The 12,161-nt window shown below is 39.4% G+C and overlaps 1 protein-coding gene across 1 annotated transcript in view; it reads right to left on the reverse strand.

Annotated features, from left to right (window-relative positions):
- LOC101983531 (aldehyde dehydrogenase, cytosolic 1-like) overlaps window positions 1–835 on the reverse strand; it is a 37,905-nt gene extending 37,070 nt beyond the window's left edge. The window contains exon 1 of the mRNA XM_013348008.2: window positions 719–835. Coding sequence (XP_013203462.1) covers window positions 719–784 — 66 coding nt within the window. The 5' untranslated portion in view covers window positions 785–835. The remainder of the gene's footprint in view (window positions 1–718) is intronic.
- Between the last annotated feature and the right edge of the window lie 11,326 nt (window positions 836–12,161).

The following is a 12,161-nucleotide window of genomic DNA, read 5'->3' on the forward strand; positions in this document are numbered from 1 at the left end:
ATTTTTTCTTAACTTTGGAATCCTAAGACATGTAACAGAAGTAGGCATGAAACTGCTCAGGAGGCAAAATGACAAGAGTCCCTCAGGACAAGCCCAGCCTAATCATCTGCCCTCCCCGGCTGCAGATTTCCAAGCCTGGGTCAGATTCCTGCTCTTGTGTCTCTAAATATTTAGCAGTTAACAATGGAATGTTTTTTCCTACAACAGCAGCCTGCCTGGAGAAATAAACAACTACTATTTCTATCTCAAAATAAGAAAAATAATTCAGTTCCATTCAGGGGATTTAGCAGCAGCTTCCATTCACGGTCCAGGGTTAAGTCCTCCAACCTTAACACTGTCAACAAACATAAAGCCATATTTTCCTGTTCCACTGTGCTATTTTAAGAGAGAGGGCCAGAGAGAGAACTTCCATGTGCCTGGCTCCTTCCAGTAAGTTCCTCTGTTTTCTCACCATAAGTGCTCACTGCACAGGGTTAATAGACCTGAGCAGCTCAGTCTGCTTCACTGCACTCTGGCACAAGAACCATTCACATAGAGTGAAAGCCTTTTCCTTGGATGTATGTCTTATAGGAAGATGCCTGATATGGCTTAGAATTCACCACTAAATCAGGCCACTCTATTTGCAAGCATTTTGTCTTTGTGTCTGCAAAGAAGCCCCAATTGACCATGCTTTAACCAGGACCCCTGGGAAAGTCCCACCTGCAAGTGTCTTTCTTACCTTGGTATATTGAATCTTCAAGTCGCTCAGCGGGGCAGGGATTTCAGGTTGTGCAGGGGAAGACATTGCTGGTTTGGTTCCTGGAACACTGGTGACAGGCTCAGCAGTCTGGTTCTGTTAGGGCACTTGCTCCTTTTTAGACTCTGCATGCATTAAGGGTCATTTGCATATTAGGATATGATTGGATGGGCAGACTCAGAGCAGGGCAGAAAGAACACTACTCTCTTGTGACATCTAAGGCTGGCAGGGAGACTTTGCTTTTAAATGTGAATCCTTAAGGAACCTACACCTAGGCCCTGAAGTTCCATCTGGAGATTGCTCACTATTTACAGATGAATTAATTCACCAGGCCAAGCCTGTGCTAAGAGAATACTTGACCAGGAGCTCTGGATACTCAAAGCCAGTTATCATTTTTGAAGTTTTTCGTGACTTTTTAGGTTACCATGTAACTTTCCCTTCTCGGATAGACTTTGTGAAATAAAGAAGAAAAGGTTCTGTTGTCAACAGCAGCTGGGGGAGAGGACAGTTGTAGATTATTATTTTAAGATGTATTACATTTGTTTATGCCGTGAAACATTTGGGTTTTTTTTTTCTTAATTTATTAGATTTTTTAAAAAATCCCAATCCAAGTTCCCACTCCTGCCCCTCCTCCCATTTCCTCCACACTTCCTTCCACCCCACCCCCGTCTAATGCTCAGAGAGGGTTGGGCACTTTGTGGAAGGTTCAAGGCCCTCCCTGCTATGTGTTGGCTGAGCTAGGTGTACTTCCAAAGAGATTAGGATCTCAAAAAGTCACTACTTGCAGTAGGGATAAGTCCTGGTGCCACTGCCAGTGACATTTGTGTATAGGAGGTCTACTGATTTTTTTGAGTTGATCTTGTATTCTGCCACATCACTGAAGGTATTTATCAGCTGTAGGAGTTCTCTGATAGAGTTTTGGGGTCACTTATATGCACTATCATATCATCTGCAAATAACAAAAGTTTGACTTCTTTTTTTTTCCAACTTGAATCCCCTTGTTCTCCTTTTGTTGTCCTATTGCTATTGCTAAAACTTCAAGAACCACATTGAAGAGATATGGAGAGAGTGAACAGCCTTGCTTTGTTCCTGATTTTAGTGGAATGGCTTGAGTTTCTCTCCATTTAATTTGATGTTGGCTGTCGATTTGCTGTAAGGTCAGGTTGCCTCCACATGGCGAAAGGGATCCTAGGACGGCTCTAATCTGAGGGTAAAGATTCACATGCTCGTAGTTCCAGTCATGTCTCTTCATTGTTCTGCATTAATTCTACTTTTCTTGCCCTAATTGCCTATAATTTCTTAGCTCTAACTCTCCATCTCAATTCTAATTCCAATTCTCTGTTACAAACTCTGCTTCAATTCATTCCTGTTCCAATTACTCTGCACTCTTTTTTCTTCTTCATTTTCCTGCATTTTTATCCTTCTACATTCCTTCTCTTCCAATCTTATCTCTTCTCCATTACAAACTCCCAGGCAGATATACATACATACATACATACATACATACATACATACATACATACATGTATACACACACACACACATATCCCTCCATTCATTAACAACTTGTTAGTAATAAAAAAGCTACAGGGAGAATTCTCAGGGACATAGGCATTTTATGAAGATATGTAGTAAACTTATCGATTAGTTTGTAGCTAACCACCCCTACAGCTGCGGGGAGTTTCCTGCCATCACTTAAAGGGGCCGCTACAAAAGATACAAAGGGAGAACACTAAACCATTGAAAGAACTAAGGAAGATGAAAAGAATATGCGCATTATTTAACATTTCTTAAGTGTGATTAGTAGTAAATATCTGGACATGGTTAGTCAATTAATAGCACTCTTTATCACCTGAATCCCAGGACTTAAACAAAAACAATTATTCTATTGCATCAAAGCTGGAATAGATTGTTAATTGCTATTCTGAATCAGAGCAGTAAGGTGTCAGTGAAGGAAGCTTAGGTCATCACAGGTACTGTTGATGTCTTGAAGGACTATGATATAACAAGAACAGACACCTACAGTATCAATCTAATTTGTTATAAATCTATGAAGAACTTAAATCTAGCAAGGCTAGATACCTGCAATTCTGCTATGTGATCACCTCACAAGGATTTCTAATTGACCAAATAATACTGTCAGTGAGTTAAATATAGAGAAAAGACTCCCAAAGTTTTTGTTTTCTGTTTTTTTGTTTTTTGTCTGTTTGTTTTTTATTGTAGTGTGGGACAAAGGTCTGTCTTATTTTTTTTTTTTTGCCAGAATTACACACTTTGGGGAAAAAGTCATCCTACTAACAAAACACAGAAGACTGTGCCCAACATATGAGGCATACATTGCTTTAGAGTCCCAAAGCTGGGTTAGAGGAGGAGTATCTTATCACACAAGATAATTTATGTTTAGAGACAGCGAGCCACTCAAAAGGCAGCATTTTTCACAGGCCATGCCTGTGTGAATTTATCATCCATCAGATGTGTAAACCTTTGGTGGGTTGGCCTTCTAAATGTCAGCTGATCTGCTGTGTAACCTTGTGGATATCATGATTTTATGTTGTGTTTGTTTAACTCGGTGTAGCTATGTTACTTTGCCTGTCTAAAATACCTGATTGGTCTAATAAAGAGCTGAACAGCCAATTGCAAGGCAAAAGAAAGGATAGGTGGGGCTGACAGTCAAAGAGAGTAAATAGGAGAAATCTTGGAGATTGAGAAGCAAGAGAGGGAGGAGGAGGGCATCAGGGTCCAGCCATTCAGCTACACAGCAAGCCACAGAATAAGAAGTAAAGAAAGCTGTATAAAACAGGAAGATAAAAGCCCAGAAGCCAAAGGTAGATGGGATCATTTTAGTTAAGAAAAACTGACTAGAAATAAATCAAGCTAAGACTGTGCATTCATAAAAAAAAAATAAATTTCCATGTGATTTATTTGGGAGCTGGGTAGCAATGCCCCAAAAGACAAAAGAGTAAAAAACAACCAACTACAGAAGACCATGGATCTTCAGGTCAAAGCTGGCAGAATATACTATGTCCCAGGTTAGAATGCTGCTGGGGAGGGAGAAAGGTCCTCTCTCTAGACTGCCTTTGGCCACCTTTAAAAATTCAGACAGTCAGGTCTATTTTCAGTCTGGGTAAAATCAGATCCTTCGAATATCTTTGCCTTTTCAGTGGGAAGAGAAAATTGTGCAGGCCTTTTCAGTCAGAGGTCACAGTCATTCATTGACCCTCAAAGAGCATTACACTATTTGAAAATGAAAAAAAAAAATCTTCGAAAGTGAAAGGAATGTCAGATTTTGGAAGGATTTGTACTTGTGAATAATTATTCTAGGACAGCAGTTCTCAACCTGTGGGTAACCACCCTCTGGGAGTTGAGGGGTCATGTATCAGATATCATGCATATCAGATATTTATATTACAATTCATAAAAGTAGCAAAATTACAGTAATGAAGTAGCAATGAAATAATTTTATGACTGGGGAGGGTCTCCACAACATGAGGAACTGTATTAAAGGTTGAGAACCACTGAGTTCCACTACAGTCTAGGTGGTGTACAAAGAAAGACTGTAATTTTCATTCCCTAAGAGTTTGAATTCAGAATGTTTTGAGCCTGGAACTCCGGAAAAGATCATTTTGACCTCCAGTGTTTTCATTTTGAACACAATGTTACTCTGTATAGATGCTCCAGCACAAGATATGGAAGGAACTAGACAGCATTCTTTGGATGCTATGGTTATTAAGAATAAACAATGACAACCTTTTTACAAAGTAAAGTTGCCCTCTACTCTGTATGGAGACTTTGCTAGGGGCAGGAACAAGAGCTTGGGAACCTGTTTCTTTCCACCCTGACCCGAGCTCCTCATTTGGTAAACACAGAAAGGAATGCAGCTTATTATCATAGATCTCACAAGATAAGGCTGAAATTTCATTCTAGGTAAAGCATCCTGGTCTGTTATTTCTCCTTTCTATTTCTACCTTGATAACCATAAGATGATCCCCATATAAGCTCGCAGTAGGAAGGTTGTTTGTTTGTTCCTGGCTGCCCCAAAATAACCACACCAAACTGTATTAATTAAATCACTGCTTAGTCTATTAGCTGTTGTACATTTTTAGATCACTCTTATATCTTAAATTAAATTATTTTTAATATTTTATATTTTACCATGAGGCTCCAGGCCTATTGGCAAGGTTTGACTTGGGGCTCCTGGAGGCTCCATGGAGTCTCTCTGACTCTGACTTCTTTCTCCAAGCATTCAGTTTAGTTTTTCCCACCTATATCAATTCTGCCTTGCCAGGCCCAAGACAGATTCTTTATTCATTAACCAATAAAAGCAACACATATACAGAACAACTTCCCACATCATAGGAAAGATCAACTTGGTGTCTCCACATGAGTAGGTACACACATGGAAATTACGTTGAACCTTTTATTCATGGCAATCCTTTCTTATGGAACAAGTAGGAAATATTTTCATCTTTCTGGGACATGTCGATTCTGTTGTAACTTAGTCTATGCTCATAAAAAGGAACAATAGACAACACATAAATAAATGTGTGATTATGTTTTTATATAGAATTTTATTTATTTATTTTTTAAAAGAAAACAAGCTATCTTTTTTTCATTGTACATATCAATTCAAGTTCCCACTCCCTTCCTACCTCCTATTCCTTCCACATACCCTCCCATCCCAACCCCATCCAATCCTCTGAGAAGATAAGGCACATTGCTTTGGAGAAGGACCAAGGCCCTCCGTACTATATCTAGGCTGAGCAAGGTATACATCCAAAGAAAACAGGTTCTCAAAAAGGCTAGTACATACAGTAGGGATAAATCCTCCTGCCACTGCCAGTGTCCCCTCAGTCTGCCCCAGCCATACAACTGTCAACCACATTCAGAGGGACTAGTTTGGTCCTATGCTTGTTCCTTCCCAGTCTGGCTGGAGTTGGTGATCTCTCATTAGCTCGGGTAGACTGTTTCAGTGGGTGAACCCATCATGGTCTTGACCTCTTTGCTCATATTCTCATTCTTCCCACCCTCCAACTAGACTTTGGAGCTCAGTCCAGTGCTCCAAAGCGGGTTTCTTCCTCTGTTTCCACCAGTTGCTGGATGAAGGTTACTATGATGATATTGAAGATATTCATCAGCTTATGCTGGAGAGGATGGGAAATAAAAGGAACACTCATCAATTGCTGGTGGAAATGCAAACTTGAACAACCACTTTGGAAATCGATATGGGGGTTACTCAGAAAATTGGGAATCAACCTACCTCAGGATCCAACAATACCATTCTTGGGCATATACCCAAAAGATGCTCAATCATACTACAAAGACATTTGTTCTACCATGTTCATAGCAGCATTATTTGTAATAGACAAAACCTAGAAACAACCTAGATGCCTTTCAACCGAAGAATGGATAAAGAAAATGTGGCACATTTACATGTTAGAGATAAAAAAAATGTAAGAAAACAATGACATCTTGAATTTTTGCATGCAAATGGATGGAATTAGAAAACACTATCATGATTGAGGTAACCCAGACGCCAAAAGATGAATATGGTATGTACTCACTCATAAGTGGATACTAGTTATAAACAAAGAATATTGAGCCTATAGTTCATGATCCTAGAGAAGCTAAGCAATAAGATGAGCCCCCCCCCCAAAAAAACATATATAGATCCACCTGGAAAGTCGAAGTAGACAAGATTGCCTGACAAAATGGGAGCATGGGGTTGGGGGGAGAAGGGAGGATCGAAAGGGAAAGGGGGAGAAGGGGAGGTGTGAGGAGAACTTGAGGGAATGGGATAGTCGAAATGGACGAAAGACAGAGATGAGAGCTAGGAAAGAGATATATTGATTGACGGAGCCATTATAGAGTTAGCATAAACTAGGCTCTAGAGAAATTCCCAGGAATACATAAGGATGATTCCCCCTAAGCAATAGATAAGAGGGGGATCTAACTCGACTTGCTGTGTAGTCAGAGTGATTATGTTTTTAAATTGTTTGTATTTGGGAAAAATAGGAGACAAGTCAGGTCTGGAGAACAGAACAATCTTCTAGATTCTCAGACAGTACTTTTTGGATGTCCTTGAATACCCTGCACCTCTCGTTTGAATTAAGATAGAAACTTCTGCTACTCTAATCTCTTGCTCCCTTTTCATTTTGGAAATGTGTTTTTTTACTTTGAGTTAAATGCACAATTGCACAACAGCTATTACATAACATGCAGACTAGGGCTCTGGACAATGCCCAAACAGCTGTATTTTGCAAGGGTCACAGTTGGTTGTGGATCCAAAACTTGTTTGTTTGGTATCTAGGAGGTAAAACCACAGGTTGTAAAACATTCTTGGAATTCCCACTTACTTTCTGAGTAGGTACATCATTCACTGTCTTTCACTAGATATCTATGTAGTAATGTACTCCTTAAACTGAGAATCACAGCATGTAGTTAAAAAACTTTGGAGGTGGCTACCAAGAAAGCTCATTAATTTTCAACAAGTACTTACTAACCAGTAAGTGTGCTTTCCAAAACTTTGTCTTTCTTTGCCAGAATTTTTTTTTTCTGCTCAGTACTGTGCTATGGCAGAAATTTCCAAGTTAACTGTTCCCAAGCCCAGAATTTACTTTATACAAAAGTTTATTTCTAGGGATGATTACAAAAGTCAAAGACTTTTTCATTCATTTTTCCCCTTAAAGAAGGAAAATAAAGTTTTAGTAAAATGATGGGAACTGGATAGGCCCTCCTCATGACTAGACCCAAAGCTTTTGTTTGATGACAGAACTGGTACCTTTTATATTTTTTTATTTGTGTAACTTCTTGGCATTTTAAGACGGGGTTTCTCTGTACTTTTAGAGCCTGTTCTGGAACTAGCTCTTGTAGATCAGGCTGGCCTCAAACTCAGAGATCCACCTGCCTCTGTCTCCCAAGTGCTACAATTAGTGGTGTGTGTCACCACCACCCAGTGTAAGCTGGTACTTTTTTAACATCGGGTCCTTGCAAACAATATTTAATCACTTCTTTCTCAGTGATAAGCTAAATTTCATTCTTATATATACACACATACAAAGAAATATAGGGTTATATATAAGCAATTACTTCCAAGTCTTGTTAAACATGTACTTCCACCAAGACCATGACTTCTGCCATTACTGAAACCAGCTCAACAGACAACACATCAGTACACAGCTCCATTGAACAAGCAGTTTTTTACAAGAGCAAAGCTCTTCCTTTCATAGGTAGTTGAAGCTTCTATTAATAAGAATAATAGAAATTAAAATAAGATTAGGTACAAAACATAACTGAATAGTGGAATGCACTCTTCTGCAGTGGGCCAAATGTTTGCTTCCTCTCAAAGTGCATGTGCTAAAGTCATAACCATCAGTGTGCTGCTGTGAGAATTGGGATCTATAGGATAAAAATGGGTCATGAAGGGGAAGACCTTATCAGCGAGATTAATGACATCATAAGAAAGAACCCAGAAAAATGATTTTATAAGAAAGAACCCAGAAAAGCCTCTTGGTGATTTTCTTTTTTCTAGTCCCGGCCTCATTGCTTTGACTTTTTCCATCTCTCTTTTTTTCTGGTACTATGGACTGGACCCAGAGCCTCAGACATGATGGGTGACACCCTAACACCTAACTATGTCACCAGCTTTTCTGGCAAATGCCTTCAATGTGAAGACGCAAAAGAAGTCACGAGCCTGCTACCACATAGTCTGATCATGCTAGACTTTTGATGTTTGACTTTTAACCTCCAGGACTCTTCTCTAAAAGACATCCAGTCTCTGGTTTGTGTCATAAATGGACTATGATGCTTTCTTTTCACATTGTCTAACTTCAGGATCCTGGGTGATTCAAGGAGCTCAGAATCTTGTTCTGATTCAAGTCATAGCCCTCAAACTACTGCTTCCTTCATCATTGAGATGTCCCCATGACAAATATTTCTTTACCTTTTTAATAGCTATGGTTTATCTGATATCACAACATTTTTATGCCTGTGCAGAGTTTTAACCCTTCTGTAGTTTGTTATACACTGGATGCTAAAAAGCGCTCATGAAATGAAACATGTGCATATATGGATTGATTTCTATTTATCTACTAGTCTTCCTTATTTAGCCAGTATTTTTATCTTTTATTTTTGTGTCCTCACATTTTTATCATTGCCCTACTGTTTGATACTCACATACCATGTGTCCCAGGCATCTAATGCAGTTGAACCACTCAGTGGAAAGTAAGGTCTCTACAATAAACTGTGGATTAAAACTTTTACAAGAAAATTATTTGAGCTTAAATATTTTTCCTAAACCTTGTGGGCCAAGGATGTCTCCCAGAACTTGGCTGGTATAGGCTTTGAAATTACCTTGCCAATACAATATTCAGTATTTTTTGATACTTTTCACTTGGTTTCCTAATAGTAAAGACAGAAAGCAAAAGGATTAGTCTCCCTATGTATCTGAGATTTATGTTATGCATAGATTACCCTACAACATGCTCATCATTTTGCTAGAAGTAATTATCTTCACTTTTATGCTCATATCTTAAATCACATTAGTTCTGTCATTTGAGTCAATAGGACAGTGAATGGGGACTCAGCCTTGGCGCTGATCCTGTTAAATAGTGTTGAATCAGAACTGATATTTAAAGGTGGGAAGGTAGTCTTTCTCCTCCTTTATGATTTGTTAAATTTTTAATAGTAAAAGTTATAGAATTTAACTATTTATAGTTATGTACCATTTACAGAATGTTTAAAAATAACCATTTACTACAACCATTTACCGCCAGCTCTGTGAGCCATGTTCAATGCCTCTGGACCAGGGACACAGGAGTTCTGTGGCACCATGAAGTAACTAGTAGCACACTAACCTCATATCCCATTTAAGGGCAGGACCTCACAAAAGAGCCAGAGTTAGTGCTGCCAGCATGATCCAGAAAGCTATCTCTCAAAGAAGTTGCGCAGTTTTTGCTGCTAATGCTGAGTCAGAAAGACTTACCTTAATGGAGTCAGGTGTCTGCCTACCACCAGCAAACAGAGCCTGCCTGAAAAAAATGTGGTTACCAAGAAGCTGACATGGCTCCTGTTTATGTGATTCTAGAAGCCCCCACTTTTTTTTAACCTTTTTTTAGGTCTTATGTGGATCCATGCTCCATGTTGGGTGTCATTTTATAAATGGAGATTGCTCTTTTGTTCCCAGCTATCCAGACGCAACTAACCACACAAAAACTATATTAATTACAACATTGTTTGGCCTATTAGTTTAGAATTCTTATTAACTAACTCTTACATCTTAAATTAACCTTTTTCTAGTAATCTGTGTATCACTACAAGGCTATGTCTTACCGGAAAGTTTCTAGAGCCACCGTCTTTCTCCTTCTGCAACTACATGATGTCCTCTTGACTCAGCCTACTTGCCGTCTGTATCCCTGTTTGGATTTCCCACCTGGCTTTACTCTGCTTAACCATTGGTCCAAACAGCTTTATTCATCTGCCGTTAAAAGCAACACATACAAAAGGACATCACACATAAATTTACCTATGAGATTGTATGTTTGACATGGCCTAAGTCTGAATCTCTAGATCTTCTAAAGCAAAGGAAACAATAGCACAATAATCAGGAATATACAAACATCAGTGTGCTTAAACATAGTTATTAAAGAGAGTAAACTGTGATTTAAAGTCTCAACAGTCATATGTGGCATTGCTATCTAGTGAACAACTACTCTTTCTGGCCTTTGGAGTCAGGCATCCTACTGCACAGCAGTGAGTGTTGTCCAAGACAGTGCCAGCACCTGGAGCATTGGAGCCACTTCTGTGCAGGAGCATTTAGGAAGATGAAAGGAGGAAGGAAATTGGGAGAAGATTGGGAATTGGGATTAAATACCAATGACATAGGAATTCCCAGGGATGCAAAGAGGTGCTTTAAGGGCTTGAGGGCTCAGTGTCTCAGGAATCTTAGGCAATAATGTGGGTACTGAAATCTTGGCTCATGTGATCAACTCCATCTTGGCACCATGTGGTTGCTGCAAACCCACCCGGTGATGTCAATAACTAGAAAGAAAGTTGCAAAGTCACATAGTAATTTTTCAGCCTGTAGTGAGAGCAACACCAAGGCAAAATAAGCCTGGCTACATCAGGTCATGGATCCCTGTAGGATCCCCACACCTTACTGTTTAAATGTATGTAGTTAGTAGGTTACTGTCTCCAAATCTTAAGTCTCAGTTCACCAACCACTGTCAAGGCATACATTTCTTAGAAGGTCTAAGCAGACTTTCAGGCCTAGTCCTAGGATACTGTAAACTGAGGAAAGGTTAAGAAAGAAATTGAGTTTCTTTTCCCCAGGCCTTGACTAATTTACCTACAGAATCTTTTCTTTGTTTGCAAGTACTCAAGGGAAGAAATAGATCAAAAGGAGGGGAATTGCCATCAGTTAATTCTGTAAGATCTTGGAGGATGCAAATGATCTGTGGATTTAGGGGTTTGGAAATATTTCCTAGAATCACGACTGAATCCAGAAGTAGTCATTAGCACGGTAAGGATTTAGCCAAAAATGCAAAGAAGAAAGAAAAGTAGGAAGAAATGAAGCACTTTGCTGAGCATGATGGATCACTCCTGTAATCCCAGAAAGAAGGGAGGGATTGAGAGAGGGAACAAACGATGGTGGGTGGAATGAGAAGGGTAGTGGGCAGCCTTCATATAGGAAGGCACCATATTTTAGCTCACACTCAAGACACAGACTTCTGTTCTTGGTAGCGATCTGAAGCGCACAGCATTTATGGGGGAAAGGAGTTGAGAAAGGAGCCTGATGTGAGCCAGGCCTACCTTGAAGCAGATTTAACACATGCCAAGAAGCTTACATTTTATCTTTAAAAGGGTCGTGGAACCATTCGACAGTCTATGGACCTAGACTTCATAGAGTTTATCCTAATTTGTGAAGAAAGGGGGAGTGAGGGAAGACTCATAGAGTTCATTCTGACCTTGTGCTCAATATTCAATTCTCTTACCCCTGTATTCCATAACAAGCGTTCATGAAGTATCTGGGGGAACTATCTCCTTAAATAATGTTTTTTCTAACAGCTTGGTCTAGATACGCAAATGCAACACTATCTTTGAAAAATATCCATTTCCTTAGTTTTCTCTTAAAGGTAGATTTTTACCTTAGGAAAGAAACTTCCTATCAATAATAGTCCAAGATCAGGTTTTCAGATAAAGAAAGGTATGTTAAAGTAACAAACACATTTATTTTAATTAAGGACTTTAGTAACAAACTAACATGACCCCATGCATTACAGGTAGACAAAGCAATTTGAGTACAGCAGTGTTCAAGGCTGGGTAAGGTTCTCCCACCAAGCAATTGTCCCTGCAATCAGACATTGTAAGGTCAAGCAAACAGGTCCCCACCCTTTCCTTTCACAAAGTGCTGTGTCATTGTGATACCTAA

This window comes from Microtus ochrogaster, chromosome 8 (genome assembly GCF_000317375.1).
Source record: "Microtus ochrogaster isolate Prairie Vole_2 chromosome 8, MicOch1.0, whole genome shotgun sequence".
Classification (NCBI taxonomy): Eukaryota; Metazoa; Chordata; class Mammalia; order Rodentia; family Cricetidae; genus Microtus; species Microtus ochrogaster.